General features: G+C 40.6%; 1 protein-coding gene across 7 annotated transcripts in view; it reads left to right on the plus strand.

Annotated features, from left to right (window-relative positions):
- The window catches only part of LRCH1 (leucine rich repeats and calponin homology domain containing 1), a 189535-nt gene that overhangs the window by 106862 nt on the left and 57081 nt on the right, over positions 1-25592 (plus strand). For all 7 annotated transcript variants that reach the window (XM_084879336.1, XM_084879340.1, XM_084879338.1 and 4 more), the window contains exons 3-7: positions 1373-1499; positions 13297-13402; positions 19687-19823; positions 20547-20674; positions 24560-24623. In XM_084879336.1, coding sequence (XP_084735462.1) covers positions 1373-1499; positions 13297-13402; positions 19687-19823; positions 20547-20674; positions 24560-24623 — 562 coding nt within the window. The remainder of the gene's footprint in view (positions 1-1372; positions 1500-13296; positions 13403-19686; positions 19824-20546; positions 20675-24559; positions 24624-25592) is intronic.

Here is a 25592-nt window from a genome sequence, read left to right on the forward strand (position 1 = left end):
CCCACCTTGGCTGGCCTGGGGCCTGTGGGCTGGGGGCAGTTCCTGCTTTGAGAATATTCCCTCTGGTGGTCAGTGCATGTCATAGCAACCAGTCGTTCTGGCATTCGGTCGACTTGCACATTAAGCTTTTATTATATAGGATTTATTTCCTAATTATAAAAGCACTTCGTAGTCATTTTGGAAAATTTAGCAAAATGTAGTAAAAAAAATAAAATCCACTCATTGTACCTACTCCCCCCAAAATGACCACTGGTCTGTGTGTTTGCAGTACATCTATCTGTCTCATGCCCTTGCACACACAGATGTTATGTGCACCCTTAAATACATGCATACAGTACCACAGCCTCTGAAGCTTTACACACAGAAGTTCTAAGTAGGTGCAATACTATGACATACAACAGAGTTTTGTTTTTTTTTAAATATATTTTATTGATTTTTTACAGAGAGGAAGTGAGAGAGATAGAGAGCTAGAAATGTCAATGAGAGAGAAACATCGACCAGCTGCCTCTTGCACACCCCCTACTGGGGATGCCCGCAACCAATGTACATGCCCCTGACCGGAATTGAACCTGGGACCTTTCAGTCCGCAGACCCATGCTCTACCACTGAGCCAAACCGGCTTCGGCAATACAACAGAGTTTTGTGTTTATTGTCTGGTTGTTGATTTCAAAACAGAATGGCCAGAAAAATAAAGGGAAGCTGAAAACCATCTGTCTCCTTACTTGATACCAGGAAAAGGGCTGCTTGTGAGGGAGGAGATAAAATAAGTCACTGCCTTATACTTGTGGCCGATTCTTAGATTTCATTTCTTCAATATTTTCCCACCTCACAGAAAACTCAGCAATAAAGTTGTTGTTTTTGTTTGTTTGTTTGTTTTTTAAGTAGCTCTCTTGCACATACCTAAGCAAACAACCACAGTGAGTCAAAACACTGGAAATTGGGTGGTAGTGTTGAGAGTTACAGGAAAATGATCTCTCCATTGCTGTCTATTTTAGTAGTAAAATACCTTAGATCCTCTCAGGATTTCCTGTTCACATTGTCAGGAAGATGACAGTTGGCACCAGCTTCCTGTTGCGATTGGTGATACAGGGCATGTTGCCCACCTGTGCCCTGGCTGGCCATGGGCTCAGCTTCTTCAGGGTTCCTTGTGCGTCCCTCAGACCAGCCTATGCCTCTCTTTTTGTAAAATATATATTTTCTTGTCTTATACATATGAGATTTGAGTTATTACATACACAGGAACTTTATTGGCTTTTCATTATTAGTTAGGTGTCTTTTCAGCTCACTCTTTTTCTCCTTGCTTGTGCAAAAGGTTCACAAATGGTATGAAGTGGCCTGTATGTTCACATGTGCCCTTGTATTGTCTTTGCAGTCGAAATCAGCTGTCCACCCTGCCTGCCTGCCTGTGTGGTCTGCCTCTCAAAGTGTTAATTGCAAGTAACAACAAACTCGGATCACTGCCAGAAGAGATTGGTCAGCTCAAACAGTTAATGGAGTTGGTATGTACTGTTTTTAAGGTGCTTGCTTACTAATCGTAGTCTGTTAAAATTGTCAGAAAAACTTTTTGCTATGGTTGGACAGAGAGGAACTGAGCCTATCCTATCTAATAAAAGAGTAATATGCAAATTGACTGTCACTCCAAGACACAAGATGGCTGCCCCCATGTGGTAAAAAATGGCCGCCCCCATGTGGACACAATATGGCCGCCACAAGATGGCCTGCAGGGGAGGGCAGTTGTGGGCAGTTAGGGGTGACTGAGCTGGCAGAGGAGGATAGTTGGGGGAGACCAGGCCAGCAAGAGAGGGCAGTTGGGGGGATGAGGGGGGGATGACCCAGGCCTGCAGGGGAAGGCAGTTGTGGGTGATCAGGCCAGCAGGGAGGGCAGTTAGGGGTGACCAGGCCAGCAGGGGAGGGCAGCTGGGGGGTGGGGGGCAGGGCTGTAGGACAGAATAGTTGGGGAGGGGGACCAGGCCAGTAGGGGAGGGCAGTTGGGGGGGACAAGGCCTGCAGGGAAGAAAAGTTGTGGGCGATCAGGCCAGAAGGGAAGGCAGTTAAGGGTGACCGGTCCAGCAGAAGAGGGCAGTTGGGGGAGATCAGGCTTGTAAGGGAGGGCAGTTGGGAGGGGACCAAGCCTGCATGGGAGGGCAGTTAGGGGCGATTGGGCAGGCAGGGGAGCAGTTAGGCATTGGTCAGGCTGGTAGGGGAGTGGTAAGGGGTGATCAGGCTGGCAAGCAGAAGTGGTTAGGGGCAATCAGGTAGAGGCAGGTGAGCGGTTGGGAGCCAGCAGTCCTGGATTGTTAGAGGGATGTCCGACTGCCCGAGTGGTCAGACATCCCTGAAGGGGTCCCAGATTGGAGAGGGTACAGGCTGGGCTGAGGGACAACCCTCCTTCTCCCATGCATGAATTTCGTGCACTGGGCCTCTAGTCCTATATAATAAAAACCTAATATGCTAATTGTCCCCTTGGGTAGTCGTTTGACCAGGAGTTCAACCTCTCACTATGATGTGCACTGATTACTAGGGGGAAACGGGATTGCGCAGAACATGGCAGGCGTCTATAATGTGCTACAACCTCTTGTTGGCTACCTGGGGCCGGGATGACGAGCTAGAGGTGCGGTGATAATGCGGGGTGTCCCTCGAGCTCTCTTTCTCACGCCCCCTCTACCCTTCTCTGGGATGCCAGGGCTCACTTGCCAAGGAAGGAGCCTGCCCGCACCCACGTGGCATCTTCCAGGTGAGCAGGGCCATAGCCGGCATGGGTAGGCTGGTCAGGAGAGAGCACAGCTACCTGCCCTGCTTCTGTGCTGCACTGCTGGGTGGCCCAGAGGCCCAGGCTGCACCCTGGCTCGTGGAGTCCGGCCACGCTTATCGTATCTCCTAGTGGGGACTCGGGGCCCCAAGGACTCAGGCGAAGGTGGGTGCGTGGGAGGTGGGGGGAGGCAGGGGTCCAGGTGCTCCTCAAGGCCCAGAGGTCAGCTGGGACCTGCCCTTCCACGCCAGAGGCTCGCGCTGGGATCACTGGCCAGAACTAGGGACCACACCCGTGTCTCTAGTGTTACTGATAAAGACTTTAAGGAGGGAGAGGAGTAACCTTGGCTTTGTTGTAACAGACATACTTCCTGAAAGTTACAGATTTTCTGTAGTTCACATTTCCTTAAGATACATGACTTACAGCTACTGAAGTTTACAGGTTATCATATGATAGTTACTAGTAGATCATTTTTTTCACAATGAAAATAAGTTTGTGATAAATTATGGGTAAACAAAAAATAATCTACAAATAGGCCCCACTTTCTGAATGTATATAGATAAGTCACAAGACAAATAACAGCTGCCCTGATTCTGTGAGGGTTTGAGTAGCCATGCCCTGGATCAGAGGCTGCCAACCTTTCACCTCACGGATCACCAGTGGCCCATGGACCATGGTTGGCAACCGCTGCCCTAAATTAATGTAACTTTAACATGTGACCCTATCCCCAGGGATAAAAAGGAAGAACGAGTTACAGACTTACAGAAGGGCAGAGATGGGTTTGTAAGTGTGTGCCTGAGGGTGAGGTGCACTACTGTATTTCAGCTCTTTACCTATTTAATTACCTTGTTTCTTAGAGTGGGAAAGGATTCCTTTCAAGACTTCCATTGAGCTAAAGTGGGTGAAGGTAGAGGCAAGAATAAGCAATCAGGTTAAAACAATAGTCACAACTTAGCCTCCAAGCAAGCATTATTTCACACTGACCTTGTGTCAAACACAGAGCAAATACTGTGATTCCAACCATGGAAAGGACATGGTACTTTCCTGCAAGTAGACGCCATTCTATAATGACTAGAACAAGACACTGGAAAGTTGCCAAACCGTGGCCATGGTTTACTTTTATGATTTTTTCTGCTTCTGCGTACAATGGAGAAGTTGCCTAGCCCACAGATTCCAAGTGTAAATGTCCTCCCTACTAAAGCACTTAGCAGGGACCTACTAGCAGGTCTCAGCCCTGGTTTCCAAGTGAGAGAGGCAAGATCTGAGTTTCATGTCCTCTCCTGACTCGGTGAGCAATAACCACGGCACATGGTCACATTGTCCTAACCTGACTGCTCAGCTGCCACCAACGGGGGCAGTTCTGAAAGAAGATGGTTTTTACTTTGGGTCCTCTCACCCTGAAGTCTATTACAAGAAGTGTGCTTATAGGTAGGGAATGATTGCTTAGTCTTGGGGCTGGGAAAGGGTTTAAGGGAAGAGACCTTTGAGAGGCACCTTACATTACTCCATGTATCAAACACAAAGTGAAATATTGTGGTTCCAACCATGGAAATAGATGCCAGTCTAGAACATTGAGGACCAATCACTTTTCTTTTGTGTGCCAACTCCAGCTAATTTCTTTGGGGCCAGAAATCCATGTGGGACTTCTGAGATGAAAATAAGAAGGCAGAGACAGGAAGGCCTTCAAGAAGGCAAGAAGGAGGGATGACTTGTGCCAAGACAGGACAGTGTGGTACTACATGGCATGCTTGGGCAGGAAGAAGCAGTTTAATCCTCCTAAGACTAGGAAGAATGGGATGGCTGCCTTGGGGTTAGGCTACCATTATCAACTCCTTCACAGGGTATTCAAGGCCCTCATGGTCTGGCCCCGCTTCCCTCTCAGGTTCACCTCTGCCCCTAGTCCCGTCACACTCTAAATTACAGCCTTCTGGTGATGCATCTCGTTCATTTTCATATTTGTCCTTCGGAGCGTGGACTGCTTCTTCCTCCTCCTCTTCTGGTCAGTTTTTAGCTCACTTGGATCTCACTTTCTCCAAAATGCCTTCCCAGCTCCTGAGTTAGGTGCTTTTAAGACGAGCACCCAAAACTTACCATCCAATTTTCACAAAACTTACCATCCAATTTCACATTTGTCATCTTACTTGGTATTCTGCTTAAGGACAAGAGACTGTATATTGCTGTTGTATCTGGTGCCCAGCACATGATAGACACCTAAACATGTTTGCAGCATGCTGCTGTCAGATGATGGAGAGTGGGCCACCAAGGTGGCTTGGCGCAGACTCCCAAGTGCTTACTGGGTGGGGGGGACTCTATCTTTCAATCCAGGTTAATTCAGAAGGTGCCATGTTAACAGAAAACAAACAAATATAGAATAATACTTTGGATGAAACTGATAGTTATATGTTGTCTTTTTAATGCTTCTTTCAGGAATCTGATAAATACAATATGTTACAAATTGTTGTTGTTGTTTCCTACTTTTCGGCTCCTGACTGATGAAGTCAGTGTTCTGGATCCCTTTGGCAGCCAGAATGTGTTTCAGTCCCACTGCACCCTGCGCTTCAGCCCACAGTGTGCCAGCCAGCAGCTGCGCCTAGAACTACGGACAGCTCTGTTAATAGGCAGCACAGTGCTGAGCCCTGGAGCCACCTCGTCAGAGCAGGGCTTTCCTCACATGACCTCACAGTTTGCGCAGCCGGCAGAGGAAGTACAACAGCACTGTCTGCAGCCCTGAGACACACACGCTGCTGGTTGGGTGGAAGCGACGCCTACCTTGTCTGGAGCCGCTCTTTGGAAGGCTGCCTGCCTCTTAGTTACAGCAGTCATCAACCAGTCCTCATGAATTTTCTCTACTAGCAACAACTATTGAACCCTGGAGTTCTGGAACGCTAGAGCCATAGAGGTTTTAAAAGACATCTATCCAAGGTGTTGACATTTTACAAATGATGAAACTGAGGCAGGAAGATGTATAGAGCATCATCTTCGAGTAGTTAACTTAGAACTTCAATTGAAACACCCTCATTCAGCAGGCAGCAGATGCAGTTTTGTTTTATTTATTTTTAAAATGTGCTTTTATTGATTTTTAGAGAGAGATGAGGGGAGAGAGTGAAAGAACTATCAATGAGAAAGAAACATCGATCGGCTGCCTCAGCAGATGTACTAGTAATTTTAAATGTACTAGTAACTAGTAGCTACATATAAAAATATATATAAGCAAACAAACTCTAATAATATATTTTAACCCAAGATAGCCAAGATATAATGTCTACATGTATACAATGTAAAAGTGATGAGGTGTTTTGTATTCTTTGTTTGTATTAAGTCTTTGAAGTCCAGTGTGTGTTTACACTTGCACACATCATGGATTGGACTGGTCACATTCTCATGCCCTGTAGCCACATGTGGTGATTACCATACTGGATGGGCAGTCTGTGGGTTTTTTTTTTTTTTTTTTTTTTTTTTTCCTACTCTGGGTGAAAGCAAGCTAGATCTTTTTAAAAAAAAACATTTCTTTGTGAAGTTGGTAAAAATGCAATAAGTTGCCATTATTTAACTACAAAGGGTAACTAGCCTTGCTTAAGGTCACAAACTAAAAAAAGATTACTTTCCATTCCTTCTTATCTTTAATCTTTTTGCTTAAAATAGTAGTATTACTATAGGTAATCACGTCAGATGTTTTTTAGCTATCAACTGGAACAAAATTCTCGGGAGAGTCTAAAGTAAGTCTGGGATTATGTGGGTGGCTTCTGTTTTTGCTACACAGTAACCAATTTACTAAAAATTATGGGAGCTCCCCAGGCTGAGAGTACATTAAGCCACTACCGTGCTGATAAAATCTCAGTTTATAGGCTCAGCATTGTTTAAGAACTTTGAAAGAAATCATTTTAAAATTTTCACATTAAACTCAGAGTCTCCGAAATTGAGTTTTAAACTCTGTTTTTCTTTCGAGTGTTTGTGAAGCATTCTAGAATCACTTGCTTAAAAAACAAACAACACAAAAACACTATAGCCATCTACAAGAAAGGAGTTGTCCTTTCTAATTTTTGAGAGAAATTGAGGTTTGAAAAATATCTGACCATCTGTGTGTGCTTCTATGATGGGAAGAGATTACTAAGCATCTGCTGTATGCCAGGCACTCTGTTAAGTACATGACACATTATGTCATCTAATCTTGACAATAATCCAGCAAGGTAGGGATTATATCTACGTTTTACAGGCGAGTTTGAGTTTCCAAATTACTTACCTAAGGCTGTGGAGCTACAACGTAGGGGAGCTGAGGTGAAAACCAGGTTTGTCTGATGGAAGTCCATACCCTTTCCACAGCTGTGTTCATTGTGCCTCATTGGTTGTAAGTAAGCCTGTCATGGAGAAAAGACCATGATTTCCTTCTTTGGCATTCCTGGATTCAGTTTGGACTGATTTTCCCATCAAACTTGTGGCAAACCAGGAACAGCTGAGAGTGAATGAGAAAAATGCTACAAAAATAGGGTGTGGTACAAATGGGTGGACAGTATCTGTCTGAAGGTTCTCACCAAAGAGCCATAGCCGTGAAGGAGGGCCAGCAGACATCTCTTGTATTGACTAAACCTCACTTTACTCATTGAAACCTTGTTAGCATATTGGAAACATGGTTCTCTTGCTGTGAAATCATTCCTGAAGAATAAAATATGGTAAATATTTGGTAAGGCATACTTATTGAATGCCATCTATATATATAAAACCCTAATATGCAAATAGACTGAACAGTGGAACAACCAAACAACCAGTTGCTATGACATGTGCTGGCCACCAGGGGGTACATGCAGAACATGGTGGGTGTTGGCAGCAGGCAGCAGAGTGTGGAAAATGATGGGTATTGGCTGAGGTGGGATAGTGGAACAGGGGAGCAGGAGTACCAGACCAAGGCAGGATGCTGGTTGCTGTCATCAGGGCAAGCCTCTGGTGATTACTGAAAATCTTTGCTCCCACAAGCCGTGGTCCTGCCAGACACTCACACCCACTGCTGGCACTGGCCCCGCTCACACCCACAGCTGGTGCCAGAGATGCCACTTGCATTGCCAGTGCCTGGCGGCAGTCCCAATTGTTTGGCGCTGTCAGCAGGTATGAACAGCAGCTGCCAGCCCCAATTGCCCCTGAGGGATTCTCCACCTCCCCCTGTTCCCGAGGAGCAATCAGGGCAGCAGCCACTTCTTGCACCCGATGCTGGCACCAGCCCCAATTGCTCTATGCCATCAGTGGGTGCAAGTGGGGTTGGCACTGTCAGTGTGTGGGGATGGTGGCAGCAGGAGCAGGGCTGCTGGTAGACGGGGCCAGGGACCATGGCAAGAGGGGCCTGGTGGGGGTATGGAGGATGGGCCATGACCCGCCTCTGTGCCCACCACAGCATCACGGCACACGTTCCTTTCAAGGTGCATGAATTCGTACACCGAGTCCCTAGTCTTATATAATAAAAGCTCAGCGACTGAATGGCAGAACAACCAGCACGACCAGTTGACCAGTTGCTATGATATGCATTGACCACCCGGGGGAAGATGCTCAATGCAGGAGCTGCCTCCTGGTGGTCAGTGCATTCTCACAGTGTAAGTGCCGCTTGGCTGACCTGGATGAGCGGCACTTCCACAGCAGGCCAATCCCCAAGGACTACACCTCTAACAGTGCACAAATCCTGTGCGCCGGGCCTCTAGTATGTTATAATTAACAGACAGCTATGAAGACAGGCACACCTAAGGTAGAACACAATAAATTGGAGAATACTAAAGGGCATTTGCCAAAGGTTTAGGAGTTCTCTCATTGGTTCTCTGTGCTTTCTAACAAGCTGGGGGTCAAGGGTGGTCTATTTTTAATTTGAGTTTTCTCAGCTCTCTCCTCTTCCAAATCATGTGGTGTGTGAAAATGGTGTCTCCCAGCTCTTGCTTTCATGTATGAGAACTCAATATACGGATTCAGAAACCTGCTTTTACAACCCAAAACTCACAGGGCCTGGCTCAAGTAATAACTGATTGGAAGGTGTATTTCCTGGCCCTGACCAGGGATACTATTTTTTATTCCCTTTTCATAAAATGTTGGTTGTGTGGAGAGTTTGAATCCAAGGATTTACTGAGCAGCTTTTGAGGAATGTCCCTTCTTCATTATTTTTATAGGTAGCATTTCAACCTCTGAGTTAGGTAGTGGAGATGTAAATTCATGTGTCTCCCATGATCTTTCATCCATTTGTGGCCTGGAGGTGTCTGCTCACATCTCTGGTTTCTGTGGGTATTGGGAAACCAATGGCTTATCCAGGACTCCTTCTGTTGCTTCAATTTCTGCTTTTCTTATGAAGAACAGTGGGGTGGGCCTGTGTTTGTGGGTGTGTGGAACAGTATGAAGTAGAGTCTTGTGCTGGAAAGAAACATTTAGTAAGACTTTGGAGATAATACATCTATCATAGTAGCAGTTGCTTGAAACAGTGTGGAGTTTAAATGATTTTTTAAAATGATTTTTCTTAAAAAAAAAAAAAAGTTCTGACTGCAGGCATTGAGGTTTTTTGATTACTAACAAATCAAAATTGACATTACTCCTGAGTCAGATATCTGTTTTTCAAAGTCTGCTCATTATTTCTTTTTCTTAACAAAAACAAAACACCTATATCTTATTGAGTTTTCTTTTTTAAAAAGAGAGGAAGGGAGAGGGAGAGAAACATCAATGTAAAAGTAAAGCATCAACTGGGGATCGAGCCCACAACCCAGGATGTGTGCCCTGACCAGGAATCAAACTGACAACCTCTTTGTGCATTGGATGATGCCCAACCAACCGAGCCACACAGGCCAGGGCTGTCAGCTCATTATTTTTGATGTGGCAAATGGGTTTTCCTAATGTTGGAAGGAAATTAGAATTATTTAATCACACCTCTTCTTTTACATAGGCACAGAGAGGTTAAGACATTTACTGAAGTTACACAGTGAAAAAGGCATGGTCACATGATGGGAGGCCAATGAAAATAGCTTACAATTCCTGTCAGATATTTGTGTTTCCTTCAATTAAAAAAAAAGAGCTAGACTTATTACAAAAATATGATGTAAGCAATAATATAACCACACTAAGTTTTAAAACCTGAGAGTCAGAGCATGGTAGCTCATGGAAATGCCACCTGCAATTCCAGAATGTGGTCTGGTCTCACTAGAACTCTTCTCAGAGATCATCTTGACACAGTGTTTATGTTGGTTTTCATTAGAGGTCACACCTTCCAAACACTTCTATTTTTTTCCAATATTATTATCTGACAGTGAGCATTACCTATTAATATCGGAATTTACTCTGACACTTTAAATCCTTGTCATTTTTGCATTCTAAAGGGAAGCTAGCAACTAGCACCTATCAGCAAAAGTGTGTTAATCTTCAACGTGTATTTAACTTCTACATACTTCCTTTATTGCCGAGAAAGGCTCTGATGAAATGTGATTACTTAAAAGTATGTTGATTAAACCAGTGGAATATAAGTTTAAGTCATAGGTAAACTTCTCAATATTATTTTTTAATCCAAATGACAAAATTGAATTGGCTGGTCCATAAAAACCTAAGTTCAAGTATTTAATAACTAGATTTATTCCTCTGTAAAAAAAAGTAGAATTAGTAAATATGTATTCTATGTTTATGGTTCATTTTTTTGGTTTACCTATATATTTGTAATATTGTTACACTAAATTTAAGGTAATTTGATTTCACTGAAAGTTGAAATAATTTTCTTTCTCTAAGACATAGCTTAGGGCTAGTAGATAATTCATAAGGAATTCATTAGACTATTCTAAGAAGCCACTGAATCTGGAATTCATAGCATAGTAAATTCTAATTAATTTCAGAAGTGTGAGGCATTAGTGTTTTTTTCTTTTTTAATTTATCTTCCTAAATCTTCTTTTCTTTAATGAACTAGAAAACAAACAAACAAACAAAACCACAACCTTATCTTATCTTGGGCTAATTATGGACAGACATGTTCTAGAGAACCAGGCCACTCTAGGAATATTGCTTTTACATTTTCTATGGAAATATCTTATCCCCAAGCATCTACACTATTATCTTTTCCTCTCTCCTTCTTCTTTCCCAGCTAATCAAGACATAATTACCTAAGGGTTTCAAATTTTTTTTTTTAATGGACTTTATAACTTCTTAAATTTGGCAAGTTCAATAACTGGGAGAAAATAGAGTTTTCAACAATATTTACTATACTATAATGAAAAGTCTTTATCTCACTTATACGCTAGATCTGCCTGGGCATATTTTCTGTATTTTGACAGAACAAGAAGTAACTGACATCAGTGAAAGGTATTATTAAAATAATCTGTCCTTCACCAAATACCCTTTAAAATGTGAGTGGACAATTGGATTTTGTGTTTCTAATTGTCTTCAGATGTCCAATTCTATAATTCAGAAGGTAAAACTCGCTTTTATCATGTTAAGTTCTCTAAAAAAGAAAAAGTATATTGGTTATCATTTTCCCTACTGATAAATAAGTATTTAATAGCTGAGGGAAGTTGATTTTCTTTGATAAAGTCATTATGTTAAAAATATATGTTGGAAATTTTACCTTATATGTAGAGAAATAGGATATCCTAAATTCTGGCTAACCAGAGGATAATGAATGAAGTGCAAAATGATTATAGTACACACAAAAAATGGGATTACAATCTCGTGAGATTTCATGCTGTGAAAATGCTGCCTACCTATATCTTTTTTGCTCCCCTCTCCCTCCATCCCTCCTTCCTTCCCTTCCTTCCTCTCTCCCTCCCTTCCTCCTTAAGTGAGACAAGAGTAAACTGCAGCATTTTAGAGTATCAACAGCAATAAGCTTAGAATTTTATCCAAAATTATTGATTCCTTACCTTATACCTGGCATTTTGCTTGGCACCAAGAGATGGAGTGAATAAGACATGGTCTCTGCCATCTAGGAGCTCACAGACTTTCAGGAAAAGAGAAACACTTGAACAGATAAATACAGTAACAGACTATCTGAATGACTACAAAGGAAAAGTGATCTGTTCTCCCTGGGTGTTTGTTATATTGGAGCAGGAGAGGGGGTGGAAGCCTCAAAAAGGTTTCAGCCTGGAGGCGAGGGTTGAATTAAGTCTTGAAAGATGAGTAGATGGGACAAGAAGACAATACTTGGGATTGACATTCCAGACAAGGGAAAAGCCTGAACAAGTTTTGGGACGGTGCAACAACAGCTTGGCACACACTGGGAACTATACGCAGCACCAATCCAGTATAGTACACAAGGGAGGGCATTCAGGGAGAAGGTGTTGGAGAAATACAGACCTGAATCCTAGGTCTTGCTGCAGAGTTTGGAACTTTGTCCTGAGGAGCTGTTGCAAATATTTAAGTTGGTGAATGACAATAAAATTTATACTGTTTAAATTTTCACTCTGGGAAGGATGGATCTAGGGAGGAGAATTAAGCATGGAAACCAATCTGGAGACCATTATAGTGTCTAGCTGAGAAAAAGTGCTGGTCTAGAGCACTAATTTTCAACCTTTTTCATCTCATGGTGCACACATAAACTATTTAGTAAAATTATGACACCAAGAAATATATTTTTTGCTGATCTGAAAAAAAAAGGATATGATTTTGATTAATTCACACTGAACGGCTCTTGTTGTGTTGGCTGTTGTCTTTTTCTTTCTTTCTTTCTTTCTTTCTTTCTTTCTTTCTTTTTTTAACTGTTATTTGAAAGTCTAAGGGAAAAGAGGTCATTACCCCTGACTAAATAGTCAGGTATTGCATGCTGGGATGAGGGAGTGGAGAGCAGGGAGAGCTTCCAGAGACAAGAGAAAGAGTAGGATTAAGGAAGATAATAATGATATACATATAAGATTTTAAATGTCATGCTTCCATTTTGCATGCATTGAGAGGTGTTTCAAATAAATAATTAATAGAATATTAATCTTCCAAAGCAAAGAAGACAAATCTATATACCCCACAGACTTGTTTGTAAAATGTAGATAAAGGTGTTCAGGTCCAAGGTTTCCAGCCCTCTATTGATAACTCCATTTAAAATCAATAGTGTATCCAAAGAATTCATTGCTATTTATAGTTTTTCTCTGTAAAATGTGAGCATTTGGTAAGGTATTATTTAGAGGTTTTATGGGAGAGTGGCTGAATAGTGGGGATAGTCATTTGTTCCAAGTGTGAGCTCTGACACTCGCAAGACTTAGACAAATGACCACTTTTCTGAGCTTCATTTTTCTGACTTGTAAGCATTAGGCTAGTAATACTGCTTCATGAGTTTCAAGTGACAATGAAATGAGATCGAAGCATGTGAAAGCGGCAGGCCAAGAGTAGCTGCTGGAGGCTACCAACATCCTTCTTTTTTCCCTTTCCTCTCCTTGGAGATTGTTTAAATTGTTGAACTTTCTGCTTCTCCTCTATGCTCAGCCTTACTTGGTTAGGAACCTAGAGAACAATATGAAAGTCTCCTGTGTACTTGTCCTCACATTTAAATTCCTTAAGGAGATTTCCCATGAAGTGCTTGGTTTTCTGGAAAAAGGCATTTATTATTTCTCTCCTTGCTTTCTATACAGGATGTCAGCTGCAACGAGATCACAGCCTTGCCCCAGCAGATAGGTCAATTGAAATCTCTACGAGAACTAAATGTCAGAAGGAATTACCTTAAAGTCTTACCACAAGGTAAAAAAGAAAGGGGGGGGAGGGCGGTTTGAATAAAACTGGAGACTGATTATTTTTTGTTTGCTTTGTGTATGCCTATTAATATTATAATTTGAACATCACATGCAGATGACAGAAAAGTTATATTCACGTTGTAATTTTAGTCAAGGGGCACAGCAATAGAACATTCCCTTGTATAAGGGTGTGTGTGTGTGTGTGTGTGTGTATTAATTTGATAAGGCTCCCATAAGTATCATAAACTGAGTGGCTTAAACAACAAAAAATTATTTTCTCACAGTTCTGAAGGCTGGAACTGTGATTAAGGGATTAACCAGTTTGATTTCTCTGAGGCCTCTCTCTTTGGGTTGTAGATGGCTATTTTCTCCCTGTGTCTTCACATCATCTTCCCTCTATGTCTCTGTCCTAATATCTTCTCAGAAGGAGAGATAAGGACATATTGGATTAGCATCCTCTCCAAAGGCCCCATTTTAACCTAATTACCCTTTAAAGACCCTGTCTCCAAAAATAGTTGCATTCTGAGGCACTAGGGGGTTAGGGCTCCAACATATGAATTTGGGGAACACTAGTCAGTCCATACAGGAAGCAACATGAATTGTTTTTATTGTGGACTTGTGACGTTCTGGAACATCATGCCAACAGTTGAGTTGACATGTTTGGTCCTGTAGATCTGACTGTGAGGGTTTCTGTTTTTTGGATCTGGGGGTCCTGGTTGAAAACCCTGTGTCTGAAATCTATTTTTTCAGGAGAGTTCACTGCCCTTTGGAGTGGTATTTGGACTAATGTCACTAATAGTTTGGGTGAACTTCTCCAAGCCTGGAAGCAATGATGGCTCCAGAGCCTCAGTGCTGAGCTCCTCAGACAGCCCTGCTGCTGAGGGCTTCCAGGGAGTGTCCTGATACGTATGTTGGAGTTCAAATTATAAAATTAAGAATGTTGGCAATCAGCCTTGTAGGTGGTAGAAGATCAGAATTTCAGATTTCGGGATACTTATTTGGTTCTGAATCAGGAGTGAGTTGAGCAATAGAACACAATGCTTCCTCCAAAACATCCTCTGGTTTTCAAAGAACACTGATTTCCAGCGTTTGCATTTAAGGACACTAGGCTTTCCTGATTTCAAATATATGCTAAAAAAATATGCCTCAGAGAACAAACATACATATTTGGAAACAGTCAGCATTTGGTTAATCTGACACTAATGCTGCTGTTTGAAAGCTGCTTGATTTTTATTATTCTCTTTCTGCTTCTTGATCTTTGACTTGAAATGCTTCATTATTTGAGGCAAGAATATGGCACTCATAAAAGAGAAAGAATTTTATGAAATGTAATGCACTTTATAAATGGAAGGTTTAAGTGTCTTTACCTTTTTTCATTTGGACTAGCATTTTAAAGAAGTAGAATTAGAAACTGTTTTAGTATAAAGATTTATTACCTGAGATGACTTGGTATAAAAATATAAATTATTAATTTTGTCACTGTAATCCCATTTTTTAATGTTTGAAATTGTTTTCCTTCCTTTGAGCAAGTACAAAGAGAAAACTCTTACTTATAATTTATAGGCAGATCACCTTTCATAGCACAAAAGAAAGCTTTCATTTAAATTTAAGCTCTCATGTGAATCACTGAGAAATCATCACAAATCATTTAATTATTCTTTTCAAAAGGAAAAGTTAATTTAATTTCTTTACAGTTGCCTTGTAATAGTATAGAAATGTATGGAAAGTGCATCTACAAAATTAAGATTTTTATTTCTTTTACCACTACTTACTGTCTTACGTTAAAAGCATTCCTTTCCCTAAAAAGATCAGTTACAAATTTCTATACTTTCCATAAGTATGTTTACTCAGGTTCAATATTTTAAAATCCACTCAAAGCTAAAACATCAGTGTACTGGAAAATCATTAAAAATATTTCTTCCCGAATATCAAGTTTCATTTTGCTTTACTCTGGAGAACTCTGTTAACAAAAGAGCATTGAAAATGCTTTCAGGCAGGGAACTTAAAGACTTTGCATATTTACTTACTTGTTTTTCCTTCTTGAGAATCCCTCCTCACATGCTTTCAGTTTGAGGAGGGGGAGTAATGTTTGTGGCCTAAGTGTCCATGACAACTGTATATAAAGGCTGCAGAGGGGGACTGTATTTTATTCTTCCTAGGGCCAGAACAGAGGATTAAAGTAACCATTCATTCATTCATTGTCTCCCCCCGCCCCCATTCGAAGATATTTTTCCATTGATTTTAAAGAGAATGGAAGAGAGAGGGAAAGACAGTGTTGCAGAAGACGAAAGAAAAACCAAGCGATGCTTTTTAAAGAAAAGGAGGGACACTTTAATACACCAATGGACTCAGGGAATAGCTTTCCAAATCTGAGTGAAGAAACATGCATGGGGCTCTCCTTTATATCTCCCTGTGGTCTTTGTCCCACAAATATGGATTATGCCTCTGGTCCTTTTTGCGGGCCTTGCAAGAAGGCTCCAGGTGTTGGGGGTCTCCAGGCCATATCTGATGGTCTGGCCTGGTGCCAGCATTAATGACCCTCTCGCTGGGGCAGTGTACTGTTCACAGTAACAGGTTCTGCAAGACTTGTATCTGGAAAGGAGGTAGTGACTTAATTATAGGTTATCAGGAATGTACACTGAGCTTGCTGGCATGGATTCAGATTACCACCCCAAATGTCAGGGTTACATTGGAATTAGCCCTTTTTAGCCTCCTCAACAGAAACATCGATGTGAGAGAAACACATCTATTGGTTGCCTCCTGCATGCACCCTGACCACGGCCCAGGCCAGGGAGGAGCCTGCAACCGAGGTATGTGCACTTGACCAGAATCAAACTCAGGACCCCTTTGTCCGCAGGCTGATACTCTATCCACTGAGCCAAGCTGGCTAGGGCTTTTGTCCCTCCTTAAAAAAATAAATAAATAAATAAAAATGTTTGTATTAATTTTAGAGAGAGGGGAATGGAGAGAGAGAAACATCAACCAGCTGCCTCCTGCACACCCTGACCAGAAATGGAACCCAGTGACCTCTTGGTTCATGGGTTGATGCTCAACCACTGAGCATCCCGGCAAGGCTCATTGTCTCTCTTTAAAACGGACAGAAAAGTGAGATTAATTTTTCCACCTCCTTACTCTCTCTTTCTGCTGTTTGTTTTGACCTCTCCTGGCTGGAGTTGTCATTTCTCCTCCAATTTCTTACTATGAAACTGTCAGGTTCTAGTTTTCCAAAACTAAGCTGGTCATTGCTATTCCTGCTTTATTTACCTGTAAGTGGCCTTCCTTTCCTTTCTGCTATATCTTCCAGGAATTCATCCTTTTGGTTTTGCTTTAAAAAAGTCTTCCTTTTAAGTGGCAAAGAATTCCTGAAGATCTCAAGTCCAATTAAAACTTGCCACGGTTGCTCTGCCCGATGTGGCTCTGTTGGTTGAGCATCCTTCTTTGCACCAGGAGGTGCCAGTTTGATTCCCAGTCAGAGCACATGCCCAGGTTGTGGGCTCCATCCCTGGTAGGGGGGCTATGTTTTGTTTTTCTCTCTCCCTCCTCCTTCCTCTCTCTTAAAAAATAAATAAATAAACTATTCTTTAAAAAAAAATGGCAACCTAAGTTTCACGAGTAAAGCTAATCATCACAGAGGAGGATTAATATTACTAGAGGTTTTAGCAAGCAGATGCTGTACTCTTTTTATAAATAACTCCCCTAATTCTTACCTGTTTTAATAGAAAAAAACCATGAAGTGAAAAAGGAGCTTACTTTACCCCCCTTTTTTTTTTCTTTTGACTTTCTGGATTCCAAACTGTTCCTCTCTCTTCTCCACCTCCTGCTGCTCAAAGCCCTTTTCTCAAGGCAATCACCAGCACTGTGTGTGCTGCGGCAAATAATTTATTTTGCTATTGGCCCGAAGAGCAGTGAACTCAAGCCAACTTAAAGAGTACACTTCCTGGGCTTCTCTAACTCAGCTGCCCATCCTGGACCTGAGTTTGGGACCTGCTGAGTTCCATGTTCTTCTGCCTTATTCAGCATTGCAGTCCCATGACTCCTTTCTTTAATACAAGGTAGTCACTAAGGCATAAAAGAAGGAAAGTCTTTACAACCCAGAGGGAGTAGAATTCTGGAGAAGACATACTGGTTGCTAGTGGCTCTTGGTGGAACTTGAAAGTTAGTATCTCTTAGAGAAGTGAAAATCCTGGGGCAATCTAGATGGGGAGGAGGAATAGTGTTAATTCTTATTCCAGGGCACTGCCTTTGGTTTCTCCTCTATTTATAGTTTCTGCCCTTCCTCCTCTTTGGAATCCTTAAGTATTTGAAAGTACCCTGTTTCAACCCTTACCAGGTCCCATAACAAATGTGGCAAGGCTGTTTTGAAATGAACCCTCTGGAGCCTCTGACGCAGAGATCCTAGTGGGTCGTCCCATGCCACCTACTTGTTTGGCCTGGCTCAGCCTCGTTGCTGTATGGAATATATTTGACTTGTTTCTTGCAGCTGCCAATGCCGGTTGGAATGCTTGAAATTACTATGCTACTGGGTGGGGATTTGAAGCTAAATATAATGTTCTGTCTTGTTTGTGGAGTCACAGAAGACTTTTTAAAAGGAGAATAAAGCCTGACCATGGTGGCTAAGTGGTTGAGCATTGGCCTATTAACCAGGAGGTTGAGGTTCAATTCCCAGTCATGGCACATGCCCTGTTTGCAGGCTCAGTCCCCAGTTGGGGGTGTGCAGAAGGCAGCCGATCAGTAATTCTCTTTCATCATTGATGTTTCTGTCTCTCTTTTCCCTTCCTTTATGAAATCAATAGAAAATCTATATATCTATAGATAGATAGATAGATAGATAGATATAGATATAGATTTCTTCTGCCTTAAGATATATATATTATATTTCTTCTGCCTTAAGATATATAATATATATCTATATCTATCTATAGATAGATAGATTTAGATATAGATATATATTATATATCTTAAGGCAGAAGAAAGCCCTATCATCAGGATTACAGGGTTCACTGCAGATTCTGAATTAGATATTATAGCATTTATTTTTTAAAGTGTAGTTAAAAAATGAATATATTTTTTGTAAGTAGTTCTGAGGTCATGCCAGCCTTAATACATTAAACGGATAAGAATATTTTATAATTAGCATATTACTTATGTTATCAAGTACTGTTGGCAGTGTCCAGAATGGCAGCAGGTGGGTTTAGACCGGACCTGGGTTCAGCAACCTTGGTACTTGAGTTCTCACTAAGAAAGAATTCAAAGTCAAGACTCAAACTACAAGAGAATATTTATTTAGAAAATCACAGAAGTAGAAGAAGTAATTTGTAGAAGAAATGTGATAAGGAAACTGGTTATGGAGGTAAAGGAAGGGCCTTGGAGTTTGGAAGTGAGAAATGTAACAAGCCAGTGGGGAAGGGTAAAGGAAGAGGAAGGGGAAAGGTGCAGGCATGTTCCCAGGAGGGAGAGCAGTCCTTAAGTTCTCCATCCTAAGGGTTGTAAGGGTGAAGATTTTTAGGGGAGGTCGCAGGGAATGATCTCAATAGAATATTCAGCAGCTCTCAGGGTTAGGATTTCCACTGATTGATTGTTCAGCACCGGGACTGGGGGTGATTATCCAATTCAGCTGGTCCTGAGATCCACCATGCTTGTCTAGTTTTGTTACTTATTTGGGCCTGGAGCTGAAATACAACTGAAACCTAGAAGTTATCTCTAAGTAGGAAAGGTCAGGGGTTCTAAACCACTAGACAAGTCCTATGCGAAGGGAGAAAAGGTAACCCTGGGGACAAGGTCCCACCCTACACTTGTCCATTGCTAGGCACCCTGGGCTTTGCACCCTAGTGACCTCTGAACCTGGCCCATCATTCTTGCTCTGCCCATGTCTAACTGCCTACCATAGTGCTGCTTGAAAACATTTTGAAGTTAAAACATATTCTGTGTGGTGTGGCTTATGTGATTGTTTATCTGGGAGGATAAAAAGCATTTTTAAACAATAAATATTGTAAATATCACATTTTCAGCTCTTCTCAGAACTAGTAATTCAAATGTATTGGACTTCCAATGAAAGGTGTCCCCTCCCCTTTGGTAAAATATTACATCTATGCATATATTATATATTCCTAATGAACAGCTTGCTTTTGATTGTGCTAAATGACATTTTTACTGATAAGCAGAAAATAAATTTCTGAATGTTTGGCCATTTAATCTTGTTACTTTTCTGAGTTTTGTGTTTTTTTTCTTTTTCTTCCTTTTTCTTTTCTTGTCTTTTTTTTTTTTTTTTTTTTTTTTTTTCTGTTCCTTTAGAACTAGTAGATCTTCCCTTGGTAAAGTTTGACTTTTCCTGCAATAAAGTGCTCGTGATTCCCATTTGTTTTAGAGAGATGAAGCAGCTGCAAGTATTACTACTTGAAAATAACCCTTTGCAGTCTCCTCCAGCACAGGTGAGGGGGCTGGCAGAGATATATGGGATATGCTATCAGTGTGCTCAGGCAACTCTTGGCAGAGCCAGTTTGTTAATATTCTGCTGATTTAATGTTGCATTAGACATGATCATAAGCAGTTACAGTCTCTAAAAAGATGAAACCTTGGATGCATCTGACTACAATAACTTGTCTTTTCTACATCAAGTCCATTTGCCAGCATTGGGGCTCACTAATCCAGAATTATGTTTGATTATTTTATTATTTGTATATATATTTGAAACTTTTTCATGGAGTAAAAAATTAATATAGTCCCTACTTTAATGTTAGCTGGAAAATGGATCTTAAGTATTTTGAAATATAATTATTGGTTATTTAGAGACAAGATTCAAGTTCAAATATTAATCTTTGAGAAAAAATGAAATATATATGCTTTCAGAATTGAAATTTTTTTCTGGTCAGTTAGCTGACTTCTATATTTTTCATATATTTATACTTAAACACATTTCTGTTATGATTTGGCATTTTAGTTAAAAAATTAGTACATTGCTTGAGTATGACTTTCTCTTCAAAGTGGAATTTGGAGGAAATGACTGCCTAAATTTTTATGTTTTGTAGAGGTCAAATTTGGTGTGCATTGTTGAAGTGTTACTTAGAATGAAAATGCAAAAATTATAATATACAGAGTCAGATATCTAGTGTTTTGCCATTAAAAATAGATATGTTTTATTAATTTCTCCATAGATTTGCACAAAGGGCAAAGTGCACATATTCAAGTATCTGAGCATACAAGCCTGTCAGATTAAAACAACTGACTCCCTTTATCTGCACACGATGGAGAGGCCACAATTACAGCAGCATATGGAAGACAGGTGAGTGTGGCTGCCCTGGCTCAAAGCCCCTTTTAGAATTTTTTTTAGGCCGAGGTATTCCAGGTAACTAAAGTAAACAAAAATTTTTTTGCTTCATTCAACCAAGGCAGATTTGTAACTTAAAGTTTCAGAAACTTTTGAAATAGGAAAGAGAAAATGGATGTTATTGATAACATTTTTATATTTCTCGAGTCTTGTTTATTCTCTCCTAGTAAAAAATCAGTTCTTCTTGAGAGCTGTGTGTATGTGTACTCTCGTGTGTGTGTGTGTGTGTGTGTATGTGCATGTGTATATATGATACATGATATATGATCTACAGTATAAACATAGGGCCCTGGCTGGTGTGGTTCAGTTGGTTGAGTAATGTCCTGTGAACTAAAAAAATTATCAGTTCGATTCCCCATCAGGACACTTGCCCAAGTTGTGGGTTGGATCATGGTACAGGAAGCAACTGATCAATGCTTCTCTCTCATATGGATCTTATCTCTCGCTCTTTTCCTCTCTCTTTAAAAATCAATCAAAACGTGTTAAAATAAATAAACATAGGTATCTTTAGCTTATCAATTAAAATAACAATATCAAGCCTTTTTAAAATTATTATTTTTTTAATATGCTTCTGGAACATTGTTAAGAAAAACTGCAGGTTTTTTTTTTTTTATTGTCTTTTTAAAATGCAGAATATATCGTGTGCCATTTCCTATTTAGAATGAAAGTGTTAGAATACTTTCACATGTCCGTGGCCTTTTGTTCGCATAAATCAGGCCTTGAATTTTCAGAGAATGAAATTCCCACACTGAACACTTATAAAATACAGATTGTTTTTTGAGAAGTCTTCACTGCAGAAATCTTTCCTTAACTTTTTATTAAAAAGGAGGACTAGTGACTTAAAATTTCTGACTACCCTAGTGGTGCCTTTATATACTGCTTAAAATATATATATTCATTATTTTTTAAACATGTCATCAAATTTAGTCACCGGATTAAAGTTTACAGAATTATTCAAGATTGCCAACATTTCTAGAAGAGAACCAAGATGGCGGCACAGGTAAACACCTATATTTGCTGCCTCTCACAGCCACATCAAAATTACAACTAAAAGGCCGAACAACTACCACCCAGAACTGCAGGAAAGCTGGCTGAGTGGAAGTTCCACAGCTGCAGAGGTGAAGAAAGTGCAGTGAGACTGGGAAGATGTGTGGAGGCGCGGAAAGTGCTGGCACCTGGATGTGCTGCTCTTTTAGTCGGGAGGGAGATACAAGCTCCCGCTTGCTCTGAACTCCAGTTCCGGGTGAGACTCAGGGGGACTCAGGCACATGCGGGGAGAAACTGGACTGTCTGGCATCGGGACAGGAACATGAGGGCAGCTTTTTTGCAGAGGTGCTCACAGAGATCATTGTCCCTCCATGGGGGCGTGGGCCGAGGAGACCTGGGACCTCTCTGGTGCAGGGATGACTGGCAGCCATTGCTGTTTGCTCCACCCTGGTGACTCCCAGAGACCCTGCCCCACCCAATTTACAACCCCACCCAAGCTGTGTACATCAGCTTTTGCATATGAATGGCTTGTCCTCTCTCCACCTAAACCCTGTCAAACTGCAGCTGGATGAGAGAGCCCAGAGCTTCCAAAAGAAGGCCCAAAGCCCGGCAACAGCAGCCTGTCTTGCTTCACAGCTGGGTTTTGTCTGGGCACTTCCAAACCCCATACAAAGAGGAGGAATCAGCCACTGTCTATACAGGCTGACCTTGCACCTCCTTGGAGCTCCAAAAGCCAGTGTACCCCGTGGTCAGTGTGAGACTATATCAGATTACAACTCTTCAGACCCATAAGAGACACACTCAAGGGACAGACTCAGTGAGCACCAAAGCCCCACTGAAGCAAGTACTGCCCCATAAGGGTGTTTCCAGCACAACAAACAGATCTTCCAGTGTAGACACAGCTGGTAATCACAGCCAATTCCTCCCAGTGATACCAAGAGCAATCAAGGGTTAACTACAAGACTGTGCACACAGCTCACAAAGGGGTGCACTAAGAAGTATCCACCTCAGGTGACTGGGGAGGCTGAGCCACTGGGCCCTATAGGACACCAACCACACTAGGCCACTCTATCAAATCAAGGAGACTTAGCAGCTACCCAGTACATAGAAACAAACACAGGGAAACAGCCAAAATGCGGAGACAAAGAAACAAGTCACAAATGAAAGAAATGGATGAAAGAAAAATACTGGATATAGAGTTCAAAACCACAGTTATAAGTTTACTTAAGAATCTTCTAACACAAAACTCTGTGGGGTGAGGGCATATATGGGAGTCAGGGTAGGGGGGGAATGGTAAGATATGTACACATATAATAACCTTATTTAAAAAATGAAAAAAAAATCTTTTAGAAACCTCCAAGAAATTTATTGAGACCTTCAAGGACATGGAAAAGGACCAATCAGAAATTAAGCATACACTGACTGAAATAAAGAATAATATACAGAGATTCCACAGCAGACTAGAAGATCTTAAGAATTAAGTCAAAGATTTGAAATATGAAGAAGCAAAAAACATGCAACCAGAAAAGCAAAAAGAAAAAAGAATCCAAAAATATGAAGACAGTATAAGGAGCCTCTGGGACAACTTCAAGTATGCCAATGTCGGAATTATGGGAGTGTCAGAAGAAGAGAGAAAACAAGATATTGAAAACCTATTTGAAGAAAAAATGACAGAAAACTTTTCCTACCTGGTGAAAAAAATAGACTTACAAGTCCAGGAAGTGCACAGAACCCCAAACAAAAGGAATCCAAAGAGGACCACACCAAGACACATCATAATTAAAATGCCAAGGGCAAAAGACAAAGAATATTAAAAGCAGCAAGAGAAAAACAGTTAGTTGCCTCCAAGGGAGTACACCCATATGACTTTCAGCTGATTTCTCAACAGAAACTATGCAGGCCAGAAGGGAGTGGCAAGAAATATTCAACGTGATGAATAGCAAGAACCTACAACCAAGATTACTCTACCCAGCAAAGCTATCATTCAGAATTGCAGGTCAGATAAAGAGCTTCACAGACAAGAAAAATCTAAAGGAGGTCATCACCATCAAATCAGCATTATATGAAATGCTGAAGGTTACTCTCTAAAAAGAGGAAGAAAAAGAAAAAGGTAAAGATAAAAAATTATGAACAACAAAGTGGCAACAAATACATATCTATCAAAAAGTGAACCTAAAAATCAAATGAATAAAAAACCTGATGAACAGAACAAACTGGTGAATGTAATAGAATCAGGGGCATGGAAAGGGAGCAGACTGATAATTCCTGGGGAGAAGGGGTCGTAGGGGGTGTGGGAAGAGATTGGACAAAGACCCTATACCTATGGACAAGGTCAGTGGGGGGGCAGAGGGAAGGCCTGGAGTGGGGTGGGAACTGGGTGGAGGGGAGCTATGGTGAGGTGGGGTGGAGAAGAGGAACATCTGTAATAATCTGAACAATAAAGATTAAAATAAAATTTAAGAAAAAGATTACCAACATTTCAAAACATAAGACATAAAAACAATTAGGGTTTTTGTTTGTTTGTGTTTTGTTTTGTTTTGCTTTTTTATATGCTAGAATCAGTAAAATAAGAAAATTGTTAACTGTTTCAAAAAACAGATTATTTGATGAAAGTGTAAGTCTATGAAACCCTGAACACAAAGAACTTATTTTGTGCTCCTTTTAGACAGTAAAGTATCCGGTTTTCATTAGGCCTTTATCTTACCATCCTTTAATACTGAATTGATTTGCTGCCTTGTGGTAATAATAACAATTTGTATAGCAAACTCAATATTTGAATATAAATTGACATATCTGTGAACTTTGTGATTTTAATTTTTTATATGAATTCAATATTGATGGCATCTATCTCAGCAAGAAGGATTCTGATTCAGGAGTTGGAAGTGATAATGGAGATAAGCGATTATCAACCACAGAGGTAAATTTTGTGATCTGTTCGTGATTATTTTCTTTCTCTGATTTTAGATAAATCTGCTGTACTTATTGAACTTCTTTCTGGTAAAAAGTCATTAACCCTCTGCCTAGGAATATGTGATAATGTTTTGAAAGCAATTTGAAATACTCCAAGTGTTACATAAATATTAGCTATGGTTAGCTTTTTCTAAGTCTTTAATATTTTGTAAATGTCTCAGGAGTAGGATTCCTATTTCTTTCCTCTCTTCCCCACACACATTTTCTGGAATATTTTGAATGCTTAATAAATATTATGAAATGACTAAGTGATGTACAAGTACTCATGAGGCATTTTTGATAAATGCTTATTTTTAAATGATGGAGCAATTTGGAAAAACATTGTTATATTCATGTATAAATGAGGAATCAAATGTACATTGCATTTTAGTAGTTTGCCCCCCCAAAAATGCTTTTATAAATAGCCATACATTTTATAGCATTATTTGTTTCCTGGAACTGTTTTTAGATTATTGGTAAAAAGTTTAATTATTTGTAAGCTAAGGGGGCCTCTAATACTAGTGGTGGTAAAATAGCTCATTAAGCATAATTATTATATCATTCATAGTCTATTGGATTTCCCCAAATCTTTCACTAGCATACCTTTAAATGGAGCTTCTTGACCTGGGGAGGGAGAAGGGCTAGGTGGAATAGTCATGATGTAGCATCAGATCTTCCCTTGGTGAGGGAACTTACTGAGTTTCTGTGGTTGTAGAGTTTGAGACATTATAATCTTCTTTGAAGATATAATTAGTAGCCCAATTACCCCATCTAAGGAATCTATGTTTTTATTGTATGTGGTGTGACTCTAGGGAAAATGCCTATTTCCTGTTCTTGCAAGACCTTTGAGTGTAATGTATAGCTAAGATATTTGAATTTATTTTTTAAAATGCTTTATAAAGCAGTGTATTAAAAAAAATACTAAGATGCTTAGAAT

The sequence above is a fragment of the Pipistrellus hanaki genome (assembly GCF_964339955.1).
Source record: "Pipistrellus hanaki genome assembly, chromosome: 3".
NCBI lineage: Eukaryota > Metazoa > Chordata > Mammalia > Chiroptera > Vespertilionidae > Pipistrellus > Pipistrellus hanaki.